Consider the following 25,427-nt stretch of genomic DNA (forward strand, 5'->3'; position numbering starts at 1 on the left):
CCCATGGACAGAGGAGCCTGGTAGGCTACAGTCCATGGGGTCGCAAAGAGTCGGACACGACTGAGAGACTTCACCAATGTTTAACTATCTCAACTACAAAGATAATATTCTGATCTGTAATTGTCTCAACCACCCAATGGTCATTATTAGAAACGTACAACTTAATACTTTAAAAATAACGAAAAAGATGCCAATGGTACTTTTGTTACTTGAATTTTAATATGTAAATCACTGATCTACATATAAAACTGCTTTTCTCTTAAACCTAACTCATTCTATTCTGAGCACTGAAAATAATATCTTAATGTGATATTCGGCAACAAGGAAGGGACAGTGCTGCTTTCTTACCATACACTTCCTACTCACACTGCAAAACTCCAAAAACACTCTTATATCCCATAAGGGCAGTTACTGTAAGTGACTATGTGCCAGAAATAAACAGAAGTCATTTCATAAATGAAGCCATTACTTACCAAAACCTCAAAAAGGAGTGCTAGTAACTTATTGTTAGCCATGAAGTTACTGTCCAAAACTCCTAAGTTAAACCAACTTCCCAAACAGCGAAAGACCTTCATAAGCATTTTCTCATCTGTTCCTGCTTTTTCTACACAAGTCATCTGAAAAGAAGAAAAAAATTATAAAAATAACACCAATTTTTACATTTAAAACATTGTTAAAAAATGAAATATTTTTATGATTACTTTATAGATATGATACTGAGAAGGATAGCAATAACAGCCTAACAGTTAAAAGTGCTTTTTACTTGCCAGACACTGTCTTCTTGCTCTTAATTAATTTAATCTCCACTAAAATTGTACAAGGATGTATATACTATTATCTTTATTATCTCCACTTTCTAACCTAAGAAGCTGAACTACACAGAGGTTCAAAGATACATGTTTCAGAAACAACTATATTTCTTAGATTCCACTTCTGTATTAATATAATCTTATCAAGAGAATCGTCTTTGGCACTCATCATCTCAGCCCCTCCATGTTTCACAGCCTTGTCATGGCGAAGGGGCCTGCATAACTCAATGAAACTATAAGCCATGCCGTACAGCACCACTCAAGATGGATGGACAGCTACTAATAGCTCCAGGAAGAGAGAACTGGCTGGGCCAAAGCAAACACTCAGCTATAGATGTGTCTGGTGAGGAAAGTAAAGTTCGATGCTATAAAGAACAATATTGCACAGGAGCCTGGAATGTTAGGTCCATGAATCAAGATAAACTGGACACTGTCAAGCAGCAGATGGCAAGATTGAACATTGATATCTTAGAAATCAGTGAACTAAAAGGGACTCAAATGAGAGAATTTAATTCAGATGACCATCATATCTATTACTATGGACAAGAATCTGTTAAGAGGAAATAGAGTAACCCTCACAGTCAACAAAGAGTCCAAAATGCAGTACCTGGGTGAAATCTTAAAAACAACAGTATGATCTCAATTTGTTTTCAAGGTAAATCATTCAACATCACATTAATCCAAGTCTATGCCCCAACCATTAATGCTGAAGAAGTTAACCAATTCGTTGAAGACCTACAGCATCTCCTAGCATACAAACACACAAACACAAAGATGTCCTTTTCATCACAGGGGATTGCAATGCAAAAGGAAGAAGTCAAGAGATATCCAGAGTAACAGGTAAGTTTCCCCTTGGAGTACAAAATGAAACAGAACAAAGGCTAAGAGTTTTATCAAGAGAATATGCTGGTTATAGAACATCCTTTTCCAACAACCCAAGAGATGACTCTACACATGGACATTACCAGATGGTCAATACTGAAATTAGATTGATTACGTTCTTTGCAGTCAAAGATGGAGACAGTCTATACAATCAGTAAAAACAATACCTAAAAAGCTGACTGTGGTTGAGATCATGAGCTCCTTATTGAAAAATTTAGGCTTAAACTGAGGTAAGTAGAGAAAACCACTAGGCTATTCAGTTCAGTTCAGTTCAGTCGCTCAGTCGTGTCTGACTCTTAACAACCCCATGAATCGCAGCACGCCAGGCCTCCCTGTCCATCACCAAATCCTGGAGTTCACTCAGACTCGCATCTGACCTAAATCAAATCCCCTTATATTATACAGTGGAGATGATGAATAGATTCAAAGGATTAGATCTGGTAGACAGAGTGCTTGAAGAACTATGGATGGAGGTTCATAACACTGTACAGGAAGCACTGATAAAAACCACCCCAAAGAAAAAGAAATGCAAGAAGGCAAAGCGGTTGTCAGAGGAGGCTCTACAAATAGCTGAGGAAGAAGAGAAGCCAAAGGCAAGGGAAAAGGAAAAGATATACCCAATTGAATGTAGAGTTCCAGAGAATAGCAAGGGGAGACAAGAAGGCCTTCTTAAATGAACGATGCAAAGAAATAGAAGAAAACAACAGAATGGGAAAGACTAGAGATTTCTTCAGAAAATTAGAGATATCAAGGGAACATTTCATGTGTATTCATGGCAAGAATATACAGAAGAACTATACAAAAAAGGACTTAATGACCCAGATAACCACGATAGTGTGGTCACTCACCTAGAGCCAGATATCCTGGAATATAAAGTCATGCGGGCCTTAGGAAGGATTACAACAAAACTAGTGGAGGTGATGGAATTCTAGCTGAGCTATTAAAAATCCTAAAAGATGATCCTGTTAAACAAGTGTTGTACTCAGAATGTCAGCAAATTTGGAAAACTCAGCAGTGGCCACAGAACTAGAGAAGGTCAGTTTTCATCCCAATCCCAAAGAAGGGCAATGCCAAACAATGTTCAAATATTGTACAACTGCGCTCATTTCACATGCTAGCAAAGTTATTTTCAAAATCGCTCAAGACAGGCTTCAGCAGTACAGGAACCAAGAACTTCCAGATGTACAAGCTGGGTTTAGAAAAGGTAAATCAAACTGCCAACATCTACTGGATCACTGAGAAAGCAAGAGAGTTCCAGAAAAACATCTATTTCTGCTTTATGGACTGTGCTAAAGCCTTTGACTATGTGGATCACAACGAACTGTGGAAAACTGAAAGAGATTGGAGTTCCACTACATAACCTGTCTCCTGAGAAACCTGTATATGGGTCAAGAAGCAACAGTTAGAACTGGACATTGAACAACTGACTGGTTCAAAATTGGGAAAGGAGTATGACAAGGCTATATATTGTCAAGCTGTTTATTTAACTTATATGCAGAGTACATCATTTGAAATGCTGGGCTGGATGAGTCACAAGTTGGAATCAAGATTGCCAGGAGAAATATCAACAACCCCAGATATGCATATGATACCACCCTAATGACAGAAAGTAAAGAGGAACTAAAGAGCCTCTTAATGAGGGTGAAACAGGAGAGTGTAAAAGCTGGCTTGAAATTCAACATTCAAAACACTAAGATCATGGCATCTGGTCCCATCACTTCATGGCAAACCTAAGGGGATAAAGTGGAAGCAGTGACAGATTTTATTTTCTTGGGCTCCAAAATCACTGCAGATGGTGACCACCACCACCAGGAAATTAAAAGACGCTTGCTCTTTGGAAAGAAAGCTGTGACAACCTAGACAGTGTGTTAAAAAAGCAGAGACATCACTTTGCCAACAACAGTCCATGTACAGTCAAAGCTATGGCTTTTCTGGTAGTCATGTATGGATACGAAAGTTGGATCATAAAGAAGGCCGAGTGTCAAAGAATTGATGCTTTCAAATTGTGCTGGAAAAGACTCTCAAGTGTCCCTTGGACTGCAAGAAGATCAAACCAGTCAATTCTGAAGGAAATCGACCCTGAATATTCACTGGAAGAACTGAAGCTGAAGCTCCAATACTTTGGCCACCTGATGTGAACAGCTCACTCACTGGAAAAGACCCTGATGCTGGGAAAGGTTGAGGCTAAAAGAGAAAGGGGCAGCAGAAGATGAGATAGGTTAGACAGCATCACTGACTCAATGGACATGAGTTTGAGCAAACTCCAGGAAAGAGGGGAGGACAGAGGAGCCTGGTGTGCTCTAGTCCATGGGTTTGCAAAGAGTCAGACAGGACTTAGTGACTGAATAAGAACAAATAATAATTGATCTTGAATTAACAAAATGGAGAATAAATGAAGGGAGAAAAATATTAGAGTCCAGGCTTAGTTCAAGAGCAAGAATAATAATATTTTTAAAAATTTTAAAGTTCAATACAATATTTAGGAATAAGTCCATTTGAATGGACCACAAAATGTAATACTAACAAGAAGAAAATATAGAATAAAAACATTAAAGAGAACATGGGGGAACTAAAGGAAAAAAGTTCTAAGAAGTCTTCAGTATCTGCTATCACAGCCAAGTACATATTTTTCTTGGTAATTGTGGACTAATTTCATCCTCTAAGTTCTAAAACATGACAAAAGACACAAGAGACTTATAGAGTTTAATAAGTCCCACAAGGATATATCAATATTTTTCAGATATCATGATGATATCATCTATCATTAATTATGATGAAATGCTAAATCAAGTCCAAGTAGCTAAATGCACTTGATCATCATGGCAGTAATAATAACTATAAGGACTATAGTGGCTGCTGAATTTTTTTTAGTGATTTGAGTGCTTACAAAATTACAAGCTTGGGTCTGTTAACCCAGCTCAAGTCACAGTCTAAGAACTAGCAAACTTCCATGACAGCTCTAAATGAAGCTCTTATAATATTGCTCAAACTCACATACAAAATTTAATTGTGTGGCTTGCTGAATTACAAACAGTTGAATTCACAGTCCTACCAAGTTTCTAATGTCAAAGTTCTAAAATTGACAGGCAAACAGCAGACTTCTGAAGTTTGGAATGGGGACACCCAGTTGGACCCTAATGAAACTGGTAATCCAAGTCACTTTGAGTCTTCCTTTCCAACAGAAGTAGCCTCTGCCTTCCAGTGTCTGAGACAAGCCTTCCTCAGCTTCAAAGCCCTGTAATAACCCTATCTGAGACAGAGGCCTTGAAAGAAGATGCCCCATCTCTTCAACACCTTCCACAAACATCCCCAATAACACTCATAAACTAGGGTCAAATCTCAGAATGTTCTAAGGGAACAGGAGGAAACAACTTATACACCAATAGAACTGTGAAACTTTACTTATATGTGTCTGAATAAACCTAGGAAACACGCAGAAAGGTGTTAGACTGAGGAAGGTTGGACTATAACACTAGATTGAGCCAAACATTGACACAAGTATACTTCTTTGAGTCTTCATTGAGTGTATGGAGTCTCTGGGAAGTACCAATAGGAACATTATAGTGCAAATATCTAGAATTTTGGAACAAATCTATGCACTCTTCTGCAGGTAACTATTTGTCTTTTGAAAATCAGCTTCTGGCTTGCTATAAGACCTGGGCAGGCCTATCCATAGGACATCAGGTGATCATGTGGCCTAAGCTTCCCACCATGAACTAAGTATTGTCTGAACTACCTAGTCTTAAGATTGGGCATGCATAACAGAGACTTGTCATCAGATGAAAATGATAGAGGTTGAGTATAGGAAGATTTGGAAGCTACAAAAATGTTACATGAGTATAGGTGGCTCAGATTCTCTGACACCACTTATTCTTGCATTGATTCACCTCCTTCAGTCCATGCCTGTGGCCTCCTGGGATGTCTTCACAACTGGGTAACTGAAGAAGAAAACATTCAAGCCTGGATTACAGATTGATCTGCATATGCTGGTACCACCTGAAGGCAGACAGCTACAGCATTATAGGCCCACTCCGGGGCCACAGTGAAGGCCAATGCTGAGGGAAAACCCTCCTAGTGGCCATAACTTCAAGCAGTATGTATAGTTGTCCACCGTGTCTGCAGTGAGATGACCAGAAATTTGGATCACCACTTATTCATGGACCCTTGTCAATCATTTGGATGGATGATCAGGGATTTGGTAGAAACAAGATTGGAAGACTGGTGACAAGCAAGTCTGAGAAAGAGGTATATGAATAACATATAAATGGGCACAGATTTCTGCCCGATGTGAATACCCACCAGAGCATCGCTATAATGGAATTTCCCAATGACAGATAGACAAAATGACAAACTCTAACAATGTCAGCCTCTTTCCCTAGCCATCCAGTGCTTGCTCAATAGGCTCATAAACAAAGTGGCCAGAGTAGTAGGGATGGAGGCTAAACATATATTAACACGGATTTCCACTTTACCAAGGCTTAACAGGTAAACACTACTGATGAGTGTCTGTCAACAGCAGAGACGAACACTGAGTCCCCAGTGGCACCAACTGCCATGGGGACCAGGTTCACTGATTATATTGGCTTCTATCATGGAGGAAGCAGAGATTTGTTCTCATAGGAATAGACCCAAATTCTGGATATAGAACTGTCTTCCCTGCTTGTAATGCTTCTGTCAGCATTATCATTCATAGACTCAAAGAATACCACATCTAACCATGATGGTATCATATCAAGTCAAGAAACTCATATCAGAGTACAGGAAGTACAGTTAATGGGCAACTCTGAGCTCTATTAGTTTGGAGATCTGGGTCCCAAAGAAGGTGTGTTTCCACCAGGAAACTCAAAAATAATTCCAGTGAACTGGAATATAATACTACCACCTGGACAATGGGAGCTTCTTATGCCACTGAACCAACAGGAAAAGGAGTTATTTTACAGACTAGAGTGACAAATCACAATTACCAGTGAAATATTGTATTGCTTCTATATAATCAAAGCAAGGAGTTCTAGGTCTGGAACCCAGAGGATTTTCTAGGGAGTCTCTTTGTTACTTCCATGCCCAAAAGGTTAATGGAAAACTACAGAAACAACAATCCACAAGCAGGTTGATGGAGGGCTCAGACTTTTTGGGAATGAAATTTTGGGTAACTTCACAGAGTAAAGAATCCCAAGCAGCGAAGTTTCTGGTCAGGACAGGTGTCCATTCAGGCTGCTATTAACAGAATAATACAGAATAGGTGGCTTATAAAACAATGGAAATCTTTCTTACAGTTCTGGAGACTGTTAGTCCAAGATCAAGGCACCAGTCTCTGCTGAGGACCTGCTCCTTGTTTCATAAACAACTGTCTTTTTACTGTGTCTTCACATGGCATAAACGGGAAAGGAGCTGTCTGGGGTCTCTTTTATATGGGCACTAATCCCATTCATGAGGGCTCCACTGTCATGACCTAAGCCCCTCCGAAAGGCCACATCTCCAATACCATCACCTTGGGGATTCGTTTTCAACATATGAATTTCGAGGCAGGGGCACACACAAATATTCAACCTATAGCAGCAGAGAAAACATGAAATGAGTTGTGGAAGAAAAAAGCCATATATACCAGTTACAGCCTTGTAATCAATGTAAGTGAGGACTGTAGTAGTTCCATATTTTCTATCTGCTTGTTACACCACTGCACTGGTGTTTAAATATGTGTAAAAGAGCACCACCTATGGGAGCTAAGTTAAAAGGCAAGACTGTGGCCCGCTGCAGAGCTATTGCCTCTCAGCTCCAAATTCACCCTTTTAGAACTACTCTGTGAAAATGGATCTGGGCCCTTTAAATATTTTTTCCTGTGCCAACTGGCACTAACTTTTTGTCAGAAGGTCACTAAAGAGAAAGTGCAGAAGGAAAAGCGTTTTGCTTCCTCTTTCTAGTGTGCTCACTAATCAGCCTTCTAAAGAACACGCAGCTTCTTCAGCCCCAGACTCATAGCTTCTCTGGTGTCCAGCTCTTGCAGTACATTGGCCAGCACTTTCTCCAGCACCAACTCTCATCCTCAACAACAGTTTTTCAGCAGACTGCTCCTGGCTCCTAAGGAATGTACATTCTTCTTTAGCAACAGATTCAGTGCACTTAGCTTCTCCAGTGCCTACAGTGCACAGTGGCCAGTAGCTTCCGCTGGCATTCCCACACCCAGCTGATTTTGTTGCACAGTGCCTCTGGTGAGATACCTTCCCTAACAACTTTCTTGGCCTTCCTAGAAAGCAGATTTTTAGCAAGTTTGAGAGGAGAGATTTTCAGTGGCATGTAGCACCACAGTGACTTCTTAACCATGAACAAACCATCACCAACAGGGTTTGAATCTCAGTCCTAGAAGAGGGACTGAGTTTCCTTTCCTAGAAACTCTATCTTAGCCTTGACCTTAATGACTGCTCCTTGTATCTGTTTTATTTCTATATTCTTTAGAGCTCTCTTCACCTCTTACTAGACAATCCCTTATTACTACAGATGTCTGTTAATAGTTAAGCATTCTTTATATGGAACAGTCCCAATAAATTAATAGGTGATTTCTCTCTCCTGACTGGACCCAAACTGATACTAAAAGGAACCAAGGGTTCTAGATCTGGGGCAGTAACTAGATGAATACTAGTTATCTTTTCCTGTGAGGAAATAAAGATATGCTCCAGTGGCCAAAGTCGTAACATTTAAAGCATCAAAAGAATAACTTAAGCAAAGACCCTGAATCAATGAAACTCATGGGCCCATAATACACCATAAAGAGAAAGTCAAGGGGAAAAAGCAACATTTAAGTCATCTTTAAAACAAAATCCTTATAGAGAAAACAGAATAATTAAAAATTAAAGATTCATCCTGCCTGTCTAGTGGGAACTCAGAAGAATGTTAATATACATGTAGAAAGAAAGAATTAGCAAAAGTTTATTTTGCAAACCATGATGAAATTATTAAGGCAAGGATTATAAACTTAGAATTTAACATTCATACAAACTGCATTATATTGTAAGGGAAGAAACAAACTTTATAAATAGAAGAATCAAACTGTCATCATTCTAATCTAGTCAATCCTAGCATAGCATCACTAACAGAAGGTCAACCAAAAAGTATATCTTCTGATAAATTGCAGCATGAAATATCTAAGTTGTTTTCTAGCTAAAAATATTTAACCTTTTAAAACTAACCCATCAAAGTCTTTCAGTCTTTCTTACCAAGTTCCTGGGAAAGAATTAAGTCTTGCAGAAAATGATTTGAGTGTCTATTTTATCAATCATCCTATGAATGGTATATAGGAGAAACTATAGATACTTTAGGGCATTTAAGGCTTAATTCCCTTGAGGAATTCCTACTGAGTAGGGCTGCTCTAGATGTAACTTCCAATTAGAGGAATTATAGAGAACAGAAAAACAAACTAAATGACACAAAGACAAAGACAATCCAGGAGGTAAGAAGACGCTTTATAAAACAACTAGTCCAGTCTCAACAAATCAGTGTCATTTTGAAAAAAGGAAGAAGAGGAAATGTGATCATAACAACTCGATACAAGGCATGGTTCTAGACTAATTATTGATATGAAAAAATGCTACAAATAATATGTTAGGACCAACTCAGGAAATGTGAATATGGTCTAGGTATTTATTAGATGATATAAAAATTTACTGAAATGGAAAGATGAAGCTGGAAGACTGGAAAAGCAGGCTCCAGAAGGGTGGGTGAAGCATATTCTCATTTGGATTTTCAAAATCTGTATACATGTTCACAGAGGATACATACTAAAGGATTAACAGCGTGATAGATGGTTTGAACGTAACTTGATTATCTATATTTTCTAACTTTCTATTACACGATTTCTTTAAAATAAATGGTTAATTGAAAACATATTTAACTTAAAAAAATAATTTTCCAATGAACTTCTAATGAACACAATTTTAAACAAAACTTTGTTTTTCAAATGAAAAGTTCTATGATGGTGAAATACTGAAATACATTCCTGAAAAATTACTATAACCACACTGTCAAGAAAATTGACCTAGACACAAGACCTAAAAGTGGTATATGGGCTAAATAATCAATTTAATACCAATTATTAGTTCAGGAATCAGCAAAATTTTTCCACAAAAGGGTCAGATAGTAAATATCTTAGGCTTTGCAGACCATATGGTCTCTGTGAAAACTACTCAATTCTGCTGTGTTAGCCCAAAATTATGGCCACAGACAACATGTAACTGAACAGGCATGACTGTGTCCCAGTAAAACTTCATCTACAAACAGCCCATGAACCATAAATTTACCTACCCTGGTCGAGGGCATTAAAATTTCTACCTAATCAAAAAGGATAAGAACAGTATATTCTATAATTATGATATTATTCAAAGGTCAAGTAAAGTCCTGTACCACCACCCTATCAAAAACTCTCAATTTATCTCTTAGAGAGGATCCTTTCCTTAAGTAAATTTATATGCAGTTCCTGGAGCACAGTCCTTACTCAAGAGCCTACAGCTGGTAGGAGGAATGAGGAGAACAAGGGATATGTAATCAGAAGACCTGAGTTCAAATTCTGAATTAGCAGTTGTGTAATCCTAAAACCTGTTTCTCATTCATAAAATGGAGATAATACCACCCTGACAGCATTACTTAGAAGCTCAAAAAGTATAGTTTCTTAAGTATTTTTTAACTGTAAAGTGTTATATAAACACCATAGTATTATCATTGCCAAATTTTGCTAAGAAAGCTCTTTTACAACAGTGCTACTGAGTTACAAAATAACCACCAAAGCTTTCTCCACATAGCTAACAACTCAGTATTTCAAACATACCAACAGCGATACTACTGTACTAGAATAGAAGGCCAAATCTTCTATAATTTCTGTACGTCGATTAGCTCCAATTCGTAAGGAACGACTATGTACTTCTTCAGGTAATACTGTAAGGATCTCCAGCAGAAAAGGCAGAGAAGTTACATCATTGCTATATCTAGGTAAGAAAAGAGGAGAGCTATAAGTTATTTAGAGCCCAAAAATACACAATCACATAAGATAAAAACAGCCATCAGAATAACCCATGACAACAAAGTAGAATTCTCACTATAGTTAAAGAGGATAAAAACCTGATACACTCTTTTGGAAAGACATCTAGAAATCAAACTTTCAACTTGCACAATAATTTATGACCCAGCAATTCCACTTGCAGAAATTTATCTTTCAGAAAAATCTCACACACACATGGAGATGTATATGCACAAGTATTTTTTTTTTAATAATAGCAAAAACACTGAGAAAATGTAAAGGTCCTTCATATTAGGATAAAAAAGGTTACAGTCATCATACAATGGAGAATATATAGACATTATAATGAGTATCTATGTCATAACATAAGATGTCCACAAAAGAAGTATATGAAACATATTACATATAACTGAAGAAAATACATGTTTATGCATATTAATACATGTATGCACCTCTTTATTTTAAAATGCTTAAAGGGAAGTCTAGAGGGCTACACAGTAAGTCACTAATAGTGGTTACTTGTAAAATATATGAATAGGAAGAGACGAAAGTATTTGCTTTTTACTTTGAAAGCTTCCATACTGCTAGAATTTTTTTAAGGAGCATGCATAATATTATCAATAAAAAGTTTCTTAAAACAAAAAATAAACTATCTACATAAAGGTTTTAATGACACACTATAGTTGGTAGTAAAAAGGACATGCACTTTGTTTAAAAATAATTTCCTAACCAAATGCCAAAATGCAAGCAAATATCAAGATTATCTTGCCAAGATCATGAGGAAATGCTTTATTCAAAGCAGCAAGCTCCATATATCTAAAAATAATACTGTCCTTTTTATAGACATGAAACGAATCCCAATTAGTAAGAATAAACATTCTGACTGTATTTTTATAAAGACCATAGATATGACAGTTAGAGGGAGTGATCCACTAGACAACAAAAGGTTTTGTTGTAGTTAATTCAAGAAGAGTGTGGGTGGTTGTGGGGGGGGTGTGTGTGTGTGTGTGTAAACTATATGAGTCTTTAACGTTCCATATGACATACTTCTGGAGTATTTAAATTTTAAATCATTTTCTTATACTGTAACAAAGGTTAATAGTAAATAATTCTATGCCAAAGTTTGGGCATGCTCAGTCCCTTCAGTCATGTCTGACTTTTTGCAACCCCATGGACTATAGCCCACCAGTTCCTTTGTCCAGGGGATTATCCTGGCAAGAATACTGGAAAGTTGGGGGAAATAGTCCAGATGTCCAGCTTTTGCTAACAAATTTCTCTATGTAGGTTAATGGTAATTCCAAATGCCAGCATAGAGTCAAAACAAGCTACTTACTTTTCCACCAATGTCTGTACACATCCTTTCCAGGAAGGCATCTGTAGGGCAAGGTCTGCTATTGCTAAAGCCAGCTGAGTAAAAAGAGAGATTAAATAAATGAATAGACAGAACAGAAAGAGAGTTACCAACAATATTAACTGGAATGCAAAGAAACTAAATTTCTTCCAAACAATATGGCAACTTAGACTGTGATACCACTCTTCTTCTCACCCCTACAACTATGTATTATGTAAATTCTGGGTTAACTACAAATTGCTGGGATTTAAAATTTAACCTTTAAAAATGTAAAACCAAATTAAAACATAACAAAAAGAAGTCAGAAAGAACAGACTGTAGATTTTCCTCAGATTATATCAATACTTACTTTTATTTGGCAATACCATAGAACTTCATGGACTTATACTTTGTCAAAAAGCCAAAGTTACTGACAGTCAGCCCTTTAACTCACTCATAAGAGTGCCATATCCCTTCTGCTTTCATTTCTTATCTTGAAGTCTTATGCAAAAGCCTCCTTCCTCTTCAAGAGCACTTCTATGCCAGGCAGAGAACACATGTGAGTATGTATTCACTGAAGTGTCGTCCACTTTTCCTTTGTAATGTATTTCCCTATCTAAGGTGGAAAGGTCAAAGGCTCTAGTTTACCATTTCATTCATGAGACTTTTTAATAGCTAATCAGTCCAGAAAGGATTTTTTAAAAAGGCAACTATGTAGACCTCTGACCCAGGATAGTACTTTATCACCTACAAAGTAATAAAAGTGTGTGTGTGTATGTGCACACACACACATAATGTGACTGTGAAAACCTAAACACCTCCCTCAATTTTGTTATTTAAATTAGTCTGATATCAAATGAATTCTAAGATACATACAAAGATGTAAATTTTTCACGTTCTATTCACTTCTAAGAATACAGCAATGAGTCTTTAAAAAGTTAACATCACTTTTCATGGCCTAGCACTGCTAATCAAAATTAACCTGATAATTCCAAATGGCCTTACAAATTTTCCTAATGAGAAGCATAGGATTTACCTGCGTTACAATAACAGGTGACAAGTCTTTCAAGTTCTGGATATGAGTTAGTAATGAGTCCCGTAAAGAGGCATGAGAGTCTGTGGGGAGCTCATAAAATGAGGTCTGAATCTTCATTTTCATGGTCTGTGCAGCAAAATAGCATGATTCTACATCTTGCCGGATCTGTAACAACTGGTCTGAAATCTCCCATGCATGAACCTAAAAGCGACAGAAAAAAAAAGTCATAAAAACTACTTTTCTAAACAACTTTAATGCCATGCAACCTCAATACACATACAAACTTCTTTAGACTAAAGTATAATGAAAGAAAAAATCTGAAAGATAAATTACCAACCAATTCAGTCATAACTTCAAACTACTCCATATTTTTATAGGCCGAGCTCAACAAAAGTACTACCTAAAATCTTCTGATTCTAGGAAGGCATGAAAGTTATCGATTGAATAAAGACATCTAAGTCTTGCTGATTAGAATTATTAATCATGTAGAGGGGGACAGTATAAAGAAAAATGTCTCAAAGTTTCTAATAAAACTAAAATGTCATTGTATAGCTCCCAATGTTAATCTATAAGTTGGATATTTCTTCTCTTATCCATTTAAAATAAGTAAGCTTTTGTTCACTCTGAGAATTGTATTTGGAAGCTATCATAACATCCATAAATAGGAGAATATATTGGTATTTCATATTTAAATAGGCCTATATTTCAATATTTAGTTGCTGACTAAAACAGCAGAAAAACTATCTCACATACTTAATTTTCTTATGTTTTTATATCTGCCAAAGCGCTACATATGCTACTAAAATCATTTTCACAGGAGCATCGATGGAAATAACAAACAGAACGAAAGCACAGAATTTGGTCTCTGTAAATTTGGCCTCTTTACAAGTTATAAAAACTTGTAAGACTTTAAAAAGTTTTATTTTGAAAGATACTCTAGGAACAACTCATTCAGTACAAAGCAGGCAACTAATTAACAACTGATAAACTATACCAAACTGCCTCTTCATGGGAGCAGGCTAAAATGGGCTGGTAATAACAGACTGAAAATTTTTTTTTAATCTCAATTCAATAACAGAGCCAACTACAGAGAGAGATCACATAGATTTCTCCACTTAATTTCTTATGAAGACAGCACTTCACAAGTAATACACAACGATTCTTCAAGATCTTTCCAAAGATAAATGGAAAGTCAAAGAAATGGCCTATATAAGTTCCCAAAGTAAACTGAAAAGAGACTCTAAAGCTCACAATGTTTAGGACATAAAACTTAGCTTTAATCAAGTAATAAGTTGATGAAAACCAAGCATGAAACATTAACTTCCTTCTTGATAAAATGTATTTATTAATTTTGTACTTTTTATCCCTACCATGTCACAAAAAATCTTCCAAGCCACATAGTTTTTAGCCATTCATTGTCTAACCAATAACCTAAGCATATATATGATTTAATATGCCATCAAAATATATCTTGCTCAAATTGATATTTTTAAAAATAGCCAATAGCAAGCCTTAGAATAACCATAAGTGCCCTCATGAAAACAAGAGCAATTAAAGAGCAAAACCAAAACACTATAGACATTTACAACAAAACTAGGTATTATCTAGTCATCTCCAAGAACCTGAAAACATAAGTGGATGGGGACATGCCAGTGACATCTGTAAGACCTTAGTAAAGGTCTGTTCAATCTTAGTAAAAATAGAAGCAGAGAGAAACAAGGTATCTAATGGATCTAAGAGGAGAGAACACCAAAAGTGTCAACAGGCAGTCACTAGAAAACACAGAGAAACCATCTGAAGACTGCAGCTGAAAACAGAAAAGGTTTTGCCCAATCCAAAAGCAAGTGAGTAAAACAGGCCTATGTAAGGTCTAAGGAGATGGAACCGCCTAGCCTCTATCAATTCTTAAACCTGAAGTCAGGGCAAGGCCCCAAATGAGGAGAAACTGCTGTGAAAAGATTATACAGAACAGGACAACAGAGACAAAGGGGAAAAAGAGGGAACAAAGCTAGGAAATCTTAGAAATCAAACCACCGTATCTGTAAATACTATCTGAAAACAACAGAAAAGGAAGCTCTATGAAGTTGGAGATACTACTTCCTTAGCTATGCCTCCTTTTAAAAGTTGAAAAAAAAAAAAAAAACACAACTAATTTCACAAAAAAGAAACCACTGAGTTCAAATGCCATATATATAGCAATGGGTGGGGGTGAGGGTGGGGCGGGGACGACAATGAGCAGAACAGCATCACTACAAGGAAAGTAGGCCAAAAAAATATTTTAAAAACTAAAGGACATAGGTGCCAAAAAAGCTCTCAATGGCCTAAACTACAAAACCTGGGAGTAACAAATTATGATACTATTGGATAATTCAAAAATAAAACAAAATCCATGAGTACATACTGATGTGAGTAACAACCAAATAAATAAGAGGTTATTTGCAGGATATAAGACATCTTTTTTGTTTTTTTTAACAGAAGAATGCTAGTTAATAAAAGGAAAGGAGGGGAATACAAAATCACCACCATTAGAACACCTCAGAAATAACTGCTACAAGCAAGACTCATGGATAAATGATAAAATACAACAAACTATCTCCCCAAAATATTCACTGGTTACTGTGGTGGTTTTAAATTCTTTGAAGTGAAAGTCACCCAGTCGTGTCTGACTCTTTGCAACCCCATGGACTATATAGTCCATGGAATTCTCCAGGCCAGAATACTGGGGTGGGTAGCCTTTCCTTTCTCCAGGGGATCTTCAGCAACCCAGGGATCGAACCCAGGTCTCCTGCATTGCACACAGATTCTTTACCAGCTGAGCCACAAGGGAAGCCCTTAAATTCTTGAACATTTACTATTAAGAAAACTGAGACTACTCTGCTAGAGAGACCGGAAAGAGGCCTAAGACTACATGGAAAGCAAATGAAGCCCAACTAAGTCAAGTCTTTCAGTCATTGCCACCAGAGTGTCAAGCATGTAACTGAAGTCATCTCAGAGCCTGCAGAAGAGTCCATCCACCAAATGGAGCCTCATGGAGAAGAATCATTCACAGAGCCCTGCTTGAATTTCCTCACATTCATGACCTACAAAGGTATGAGATACAATGAAATGGTTTCTGGTTTAAGTCACAAAGTCTTGGGAGTTCAGGATAATTTGTTCCACAGTAGTAGATCATGAAGACAGACAATCAGACATTATGTGCTTCCTGTTCAAAGAGCAGATCACCACAAGGACAGAGGAACAAACCTGCATCTCATTAAGCCTCAGGATCCAGGTGGCAATCTGCAGGAAATACACAGGAGAGTAGAACTGCATCCTAACTACGTAATAAATAAAATCAAGATTGTAGGGAAACTAACTCAAGAGGTCAAATGACCCAGATTCCTCTACAGAACAGGGAGAGAAAGAAGATTAAGTCACTCAAAACATCTATCTTAATTCAACAAGTTATACATTTGCTTTGTGTGGTTTTCCTATATCTGTGTTTAAGAAACAGAACAAAACTCAGTACTGCTTATCAGATTAAAGTAGTATGAAGTCCTTCTCTCTAGTGAAACCTGTCAACCCACCAGGTTAGAACCCTTGCGGAAAAGTGCATTGATGGTGCAGTGTCATGCTGTGCTTTAATCTGAATGGCAGAAACTAGCAGAAAACACCAATCATATCGTTCTTATTAATATTTAACTGTATTTCTGTATAAATTTTATCTGTATTTCTGACAAATACCCTTATGTCCTTAAAAACAGAGATCTCTAAAATGAAGGGCAGAACCAAAAGACAAAACAAAACAGATATGCCCCTCTGCAGAACTGTTAACTTGGGTGTACGGATGCAAAGATTTATCTTTCAAGCACCGTTGATGATGTTTGAATATTATTTAACATGTCCTTTGGAACTGTCTTTAAGAATAAATATGAATTTGCAGCCCTAATATAAGGTATCCCCAAGGCATACATTTAAAAAATGAAGATGCAGATGTTATCATAAAATCTTTTGTGTAAAAATTTAAATTACATTTTTTTGGGGGAAAGCACAGTGAAGCTTTTTAATAATAGGAGTTAGTTTCATGTACTACATGCTCCCTAAACAATCTGAAGCTGTAACGTTCATAGCACTAATCAAGTATCTCAACACTGGTTTTACCATACTAGCTGGCTTTACATCAATTTTCCAGACAAAAACAAATAGAAAAAAATGAATTAAATATCAAAAGAACTAGTTTGAAGACATCAGAACTACCAAAACATCTAGAACATGAGCTACAGATTCCAGAGACAAGGAAGAGGAGAGTTCAGCCTAATATTTGGCTCTACCTCTCCCCTCAAGGCATTTATGTATTTGAAATGGAAGACAAGAGGCTTAAGAAGCTGAAGAGTTTAGGGGAATCTCACAAGAATGGGGAGATAAAAAGTGGAATTCAGAGCTCACCAAGGAAGAGGACTGGTAAATAGTCCAGATTTCCAGGTGGGGCCAGTACAGGAAACAGCAAAGGTACCTCAAAAAGGCTAAAATTTCTCCAGGATAAACCAAATGTTAGGCCACAAAATTAGTCTAATAAATGTAAAAAGGGAACTTCCTTGATGGTCCAATGTTTAAGAATTCATCTGCCAATGCAGGGGATACAGGTTTGATCCCTGGTCTGGGGTTCCACATGCTGCCAGGCAACTAAGCCTGTGCACCCAACTACAGAATCTGTGCTCTAGAGCCAGCAAGCTGCAACTACTGAGCCCTCCTGCCACAAGGAAAGATGTGTATGATGCAACGAAGATCCCACGTGTGGCAACTAAGACGCCACACAACCAAATAAATAAATAAAGCAAAATGAAATGAAACTGGAAATTAACAAAAGGAAAACTGGAAAATTCACAAATATGAAAAAACTAAATATCAATTATTAAACTACCAATGGGTCAAAGAAGGGAAATTAAGAAGACATCTTGACAAATGAAAATGGAAATACAACATACCAAAACTTACATCCAAGATGGAGTGAAAGTGACAGTGAAAGTGAAGTCGTCAGTCGTGTCTGACTCTTTGCGACCCTGTGGACTGTAGCCCACCAGGCTCCTCTGTCCATGCAGTGAAAACAGTGCTAAAAGGGAAATTCATAGCTATACATATACACTTAAATGAAAATAATATATCTCAAATCAACAACCTAATTTTATATCTTAAAGAACTAGAAAAAAAAGAAAAAGAAAAAACTAAGCCCAGAGCTAGAATAGGAAAGGAAATAATAAAGATTAGAACAAAGACAAATAGAATAGAACATAGAAAAACCATGATTTGATTCTTGAAAAAGATTAACAAAATTGACAAACCTTTGAAAGTGTTAGTCGCTCAATCATGTCCAACTCTTTGCGACCCCATGGACTGTAGCCTGCCAGGCTGCTCTATCCATGGAATTTTCCAGGCAAGAATATTGGAGTGGGTAGCCATTCCCTTCTCCAGGGGATCATTCTGACCAAGGGACGGAACCCAGGTCTCCTGCATTACAGGTGAATTTGCTACTGTCTAAGCCACCTGGGAAGACCTTTAGCTAGATTTTAACTAAGAAAAAGGAAATGAAACGAAGGTAAAGACATTACTACTAATTTTACAGGAATAAAAAAGATTATAAGAAATACTATGAACTGTACACTAACAAGCTGGATAATCCAGATGAAATGGACAAACTCCTAGAAATATACAATGTACCAAGACTGAATCAAGAAGCAGCAGAAAATCTGCATAGACTGTATTACTATAATGAGTGAACAGACTGAATCAGTAATCTAAACTTTCCAACAAAGAAAAGCCCAGATGATTTTACTGGTGAATTCTATCAAATATTTTAAGAATTAACACCAATCCTTCTCAGATTCACTCCGAAAACTGAAAAAGCGAGGAAACATTTCCCAATTCTATGAGGTCACCATTACCCTGATACCAAAGCCAGACAAAAATAGTACTAGGAAAAAAAAAAAAACCAATCCTTACAAATCAACAATACCCCTTAGGAATACTGATGCAAAAAAAGAAAAAACTTAAAATAAATAGTAGCAAACCGAATTTAACAGTATATTAAAGAAGGAAACTGTCACAACATAATAAAGACTACATATGAAAAACCCAGAATGAACATCATTTCGAAGTTCAAAGACTGAAAACTTTTCAAAACTCTTTAAAAAAAACTTTAAAAAACTCAGGGACAAAAAGAAGATGCCCACTTCTATTCAGCACAGTACTGGAAGTTCTTAGCCAGAGCTATTAGGCAAGAAAAAGAAACAAAAGGCATTCCAATTGGACAACAAGAGGTAAAATGATCATTGCTAACATATGACATGATCTTTTATGTAGATAATACTCAAGATTCCCCACAAACCTATTAAAAATAATAAAGAAATTCAGCAAAGTTGCAAAATACAAAGTCAACACCCCTAAATCAGTTGTTTTTAATACTGACAATAAATAAGCTGCAGAGGAAATTAAGAAAACAATCACATATACAAGAGCTTCCAAAAAGAACAAAATATTCAGAAATAAAGCAAGTTGTAAAACTACACTGAAAACTACAAAACACTTGTGAAAGAAATTAAAGAAGACACTAATAATGAAGACATTCTAAGTTCAAGGATCAGACTTCCACAGTCGTTGAAACTAGCCAAAGTTCCCTACAGAGTCAGTGCAGCAGCAGCAGTGCTCAGACGCTCAGTCGTGTCTGACTCTTCGCAACCCCACAAACTTTAGCCCGCCAGGCTCCTCTGTCCAGGCAGGAATACTGGACTGGATTGCCATTCCCTTCTCCAGAGGATCTTCCTGACCCAGGGATCGAGCCCAGGTCTCCTGCACTGTAGGCAGATTCTTTACCATCTGAGCTACAGAGAAGATTCAATGCAATCCCTATCAAAATCTAAGGGCTTTTTAGACTAAAGGAATCTGGTCCTATGATAAAATCCTGTCAGAAACAAAAGAAATTACCTCAGGAGAAAAACATCACTGATTATCTCAACTTTTCATAAACAATATATTCAGTATTTATCAAATAAAAGCAAAAGAGGGGGCTGGGGGTAGAAACAGACAATAGAAAATAACTTATCTAGATAACAGAATTATCAAATGAGAACTAAAATAACTGTGATGTCTCTTTCAAAACGATAAAATTCAGTATCACCAGTAATGGGACGAACAGATTTTGAGTGAGTCAATGTGATTCACTTTCGCTGCTAAAAACAATTTTTTATTCATACAGGATTCTTCCAAAACAGCTTAAGCTAAACACTATCATGAGAAAACAATGAGACAAAACAGTAAGTGGGTCATATTAAGAACAAAGATAAAATGGGCCTGAATTTGTTTTTTAATATCACTATCATTTAAAAAAAAAAACACAGGAAAATAAAGTGAAGTAACAACCAAAAACAATGCATTATCCTTGAGTGGATCCTATATTAGGGAAAATAAATGTTTAAAAAGCAAAGAATCTGTCAAACAACTGGGAAAATTGAATATGGATTATGCATTTGATAACAAAATTATAGATCAATGTTCAATTTCTTTAATATGACAATGATTTTAGTTTAGCAGAATGTCTTTGTTCCTATAAACAATATGCAAAAGTGTTCAGGGAGACAGTATTATAAAATCTGCAATTTACTTCTGAAAGATTCCAAAAGGGAAAAAAGAAACAGAGAAAAAGCAAATGGGAACAGGCAGTTTGAGGAGAGAGCTTATTATGAATCAGTGTTCACAATACAATTCTTTCAAGTTAAGAATTTTCAAAATAAACATTTGGGAAAAATTAAGTAGCTGGTTAACATATTCAAGAAATTAGACATTTGGAATTTCCATTAAGAAATGGACTCTATTTTAAAAAAAAAGAATCAAAGGGAAATAGCAGAATTGAAAAATATGTTAGTACCCAAATGAAAGGGTTAAACAGCAAATTAGACAACAGAAAAAAAGATAACTATGCTAGAAAATAGGTCAATAGAAAAATTAGACCTGAAGTACAAATACAAAAAAGGATAGAAGGTAAAGAAGGGGAAGAATATAAGTGACATATGGGATATAAGTGAAAAAATCTAACAAACATATAACTGAAACCTCAGGAGAAAAGCGGGGAAAAAAAAAGGCGGGGGGCGCTATTTAAAGATAATGGCTGAGGAATTTCCAAACTGATAAAAGACACCAAGCCACAGTTTAAGAAGATCTGTAAACCCTAAGAACAGAAAAACCAGACCTAAGCACATCAAATAACACTGCTAAAAAACTGCTAAAGACAAAAAGGAAAATCTTAAAGGCCAGAGAAAAAGATATGTATTACCTTTAGAGAAACAGTTAATTAGACCGATAGCTGACTTGCCAACATAAAAAATGGGAATCAAGTATCTTCAAAGCACTGAAAGAAAATAACTGTCAGTTGGTTACTTATACCCAGCAAAAAAATCCCTCCAAAATCCAACAAAATTTAGACACTCTGAGACTAAGAGACAAAAAAAAAAAAGAATAGCAAAGAGTTCATTACTAATAGAACAAAGAAGAAAATACTAAAATTAAAGGGTGTTCTTCAAGCAGAAAGAAAATAATTCTGGATGGAAACATGGAAATTAGGAAGGAATGAATAATAATAATGGAAAGGCTAAGTATGTGAGTAAATATCTGTGAACACTGATTATATAAAGCAACAATATCTCGTGGGATTTAGAATAAATGAATCTATATGCCTGAGTGGAATTCCACATCTACCTAAGATGTAGAAAATTGAAAAGAACACTGCTTTCCAGGTAACAATAAATAAAATCAAACAACATAGTAACTTTTCTTAAACGATCAGGAAGCTCAGGTCCCAGGACAAGCAAGTAAACTAAAAATTAAAGACACCTCTCCAAGGAGACAGAAGACAAGTGTTGGTTCAACTGTGGCAGGACAAAGAAGAGAGATGTGGAACACCAGACAGCCAGGTAGTAGTTCAATTAAAATTATTAACAACTGATAAAGACTGATGGTGGGCTAGTATGAACTATAAAACCCCTGAGACTCAGGGGGAATTCACACCACCACAGGCTCTTATCCACGCAACTTCGCCAAATATTCAGGAGAAAGAATAGGGATCGAGCTGGAAACCAGAGAAAACCTCTCTGGTGGCACAATCCTAGAGGGCAGGAGTAGCCACAACTGCAGAAAGGATACAAAAAGCTCTGACCAGACCCTTCTCCTCTACTTATTTGGTGTGGGAGGGGCAGCAAACCATGTCACACACCCCACCCCCCAAGGCACAAGACAGACCCACTGCTATTATACTAAAGGTAACAGAAGAAACCCTCCACCCTACAGGGCAGGGCACAAGGTCTTAAGCCCATCATGCTATAATAAGACCACCACCAGAGGTCTCCAGGTCTCCTACCACTGAAGGAAGGGTAAAAAAATTTATCCTGCACAAGACCCACCAGATGCAAGGCCGAGCGTGAATGCCACAGGGGACGACAATCACTGAGAAAGCCCCACCACTGAGAACGCTGGGCACTGGAGGTGCTAAAGCCCATGTGCCCCAGAGGAGGGCAACAGGGAGTGACCCAACCCCCAACTCTCCCAAACAAATGCTGAACACATGGCATTCAAACTCATGAAAGCCAGAGAGAAAGAAAAATACTGGAGGAGAAATCCTTTCTCCTTACTACTGAGGTACCCTTGATGGCAACAGTTCAATTGTAGTACTTTATATTGTAATTATTTGGGCCTTTGTTCATCTTTTCTAATAGATTATAAGCTCTTCAAAAGGAAAAAGTGAAAGTGAAAAGTGAAGTCGCTCAGTTGTGTCCGACTGTTTGCGAAGAACAACCTTAATTATTTCTGCATTTTTCAAAAATTCCCTAGCCATAGAGCAATATAAAGAAATCTATATTAAATCAGGGGCTTCCCAGGTGGCTCAGGGGTAAAGAATCCCTGCCAATGCAGAAGATGCAAGTTTCAATCCCTGGGTCAGGAAGATCCCCTAGAGTAGGAAATGGCAACCCAATTCAGTATTCTTGCCTGAAAAATCCCATGGTCAGAAGAGCCTGGCGGGCTATAGTCCATAACGTCGTAAATTATTGGACACAAAGCACACACGAATATATTAAATTACTAAATATGAAGCAAAATGACAAGAGGCCATCATCTCATCAATCTATAACACCTCTTTGACTTCCCCAACACAAAGCAAAAGCTAGGTAGTTGGGATACTTACTGGATTAGGAGTAAGCTGTTAAGAGCAGAATCCACAATGTTTAGAAAGTGAAAGAGCAAGAGAAAACAAGCAAACCAGTTCTTTACAGATAAAGAAAACAAGGGCCCTGAAAGGATGAGATGTTTTTCATTCAGAGTCCTCATTTGCTGAACTCTGCTTGCCTTTCTTGTATGGAGCCTTGGTTTTGTTTTCAATATATTTTGCTTTAGCAATGAAATGAAGCTCAATATGTTCCTAGCCAAAACCTGAAGATTGAAGAATCTCAAAAAAATCTCAGGGAAGGAAAACTTTAAAAGTCTTCCCTAAATGGGAATCTTTTCTAGAATGATCTTACTTCGAAATATTACCAGTATTTCTGAAACAGGAAAAAAAAAAAGAAAGAGTGAGAAAAGCAGGTAATCTGAGGCAACTAAACCAAATATAAAATCTGCATTTTCTAATGCTCATTATGTTATCATAGTTTTTTGTTTTTTAACTAAGCTAAGATGGCAGCTATACATATTTCCTAGGACAACTCTACGAAAAATCAGTCTTAGAAAATTCCCATACTGCTCCCTGGGTAAATGTGTCAAGTGGAACCAAAGTGAAAAAAGAACTGTCTTCTCATTTCAAGCATCCTTGTTTATCTTGATGCTGCCCCACCCACTGGTCAATGGTGCCTCTCTTTTCAAATATTTGTTCTTTGGAACAAGAATAAAAGACAAGAGTGACCTCTAAAGAAACCTGGGAGACTTGAATATCACAATCTTCTAAGTAAACTGTCAGTGAAAAATTACCCAGGATGATACTGCCAGTACTATATATTAAGAGGTCATAATTTGTCCCTTTATTTTGAATTCCAGGAGGGTTTAAAAATTGTTGGTATCCAAACAGCGAGCAATCTTCTTTTAATCACCAAATCATTAAGAAAATGCAACCAAATCCTGACACAGTAGACCCTATAAGACACTGCTCACTGCTTTTCCCCTCTGCTAAGCTGCAGAAAGAAGAAAAGAAAAGGGATTCTTTACAAGGAGAGAATAAAGCACTTACACTTCATAGGACTTTCTAGCCACAGATGCCAGGTGCTACCCACTGAAATCCAGGCTTGAACTAAGCTCCACATTTCTGAAAGGACCATCTCAACCGAAGCCTGGGGCTCAGAGTCAGCAGGAGGAAGCTGCAGCTCCCACTAGCAGCACATTTCAAAGAGGCTGCAACAAGAGAACATTTTCCATTTAAGCAACTAATTCCAATCTTCCATTTCACAAAGCAGTAGCAGAACAGACCTTTATATCAGTCTTTTCAAAAGATATTTCCATGACTATGTGATGAATATGAAACAGGCGATGACCCAGCAATCCTTTGACTAACATGCTCCAAGTCTTTCATTATACTACTCAGCAGATCCTAAAAGTACTTGCCCTTTTTTTCTTTAATAGTCACAACTGCTCCAACTCATTTCTACAATAACAGTTCTGCTGTTATCAACAGAAACTGCTGAATCAACAGAAATCAATGAGCAGACCCTTAACAATGCAAGTCCACACCCAGATAGGGGCCTAAGGATTCATTAGCTGCCAAAAATCAGAAGCAGATTAGAGCTGGTAGTTAATCCTATACAAAAACTCCTCAAATTAAGTAGAATTATTCAGAATACTTCCCTGAAAACAGAAAAGCTCTAGCAAATAGAAAATTACATCCTGGAAATAAAGATATTTCAATGGGAAAAAAACCACAAATATTTCAATGGGATTTGAAAAGTAAGCATAAATGTGTCAGATTGTTGTACTTTTTAAAAGCATTTCAATTAATGAATAATACATTTACTAAATGTTTATAGTATACTGGAAGGAGAGGAAGACTAGGTAAGAGTACAATAAAAAGAACCCTTAAAAAACAATGTCAACCAGACAATGTAACATTTTAGACATATGCCCTGTAACAATATAGTATAGAGCTAGAAAATCAGAATTTCCCAAATCAAGAAAAAAATCATTTTCATGAAACAGGTAAAGAACAAACTAGTTTTATTAACCTGAAAAAGAGAAAGTATTTTTTAAGTCAGTCAACTATCTTAAATTTTTGTATCTAATCTGTTATGAAACTTTTACAAATTTAAGACAAACAGCTAGGTCTGTCACAAGTTACTTTCTAATGGTTTTCTTAGTGAGGAGAGAAAATGA

General features: G+C 36.8%; 1 protein-coding gene across 1 annotated transcript in view; it reads right to left on the reverse strand.

Moving 5' to 3' along the window:
• The window catches only part of TNPO3 (transportin 3), an 83,745-nt gene that overhangs the window by 42,434 nt on the left and 15,884 nt on the right, over positions 1–25,427 (reverse strand). Inside the window, exons 2-5 of the mRNA XM_052639253.1 lie at positions 13,059–13,259; positions 12,026–12,099; positions 10,504–10,660; positions 474–617 (exon numbers count right to left, since the gene is read on the reverse strand). Of these exons, the coding sequence (XP_052495213.1) occupies positions 474–617; positions 10,504–10,660; positions 12,026–12,099; positions 13,059–13,259 (576 nt within the window). The remainder of the gene's footprint in view (positions 1–473; positions 618–10,503; positions 10,661–12,025; positions 12,100–13,058; positions 13,260–25,427) is intronic.

The sequence above is a fragment of the Budorcas taxicolor genome, chromosome 4 (assembly GCF_023091745.1).
Source record: "Budorcas taxicolor isolate Tak-1 chromosome 4, Takin1.1, whole genome shotgun sequence".
NCBI classification, from domain to species: domain Eukaryota; kingdom Metazoa; phylum Chordata; class Mammalia; order Artiodactyla; family Bovidae; genus Budorcas; species Budorcas taxicolor.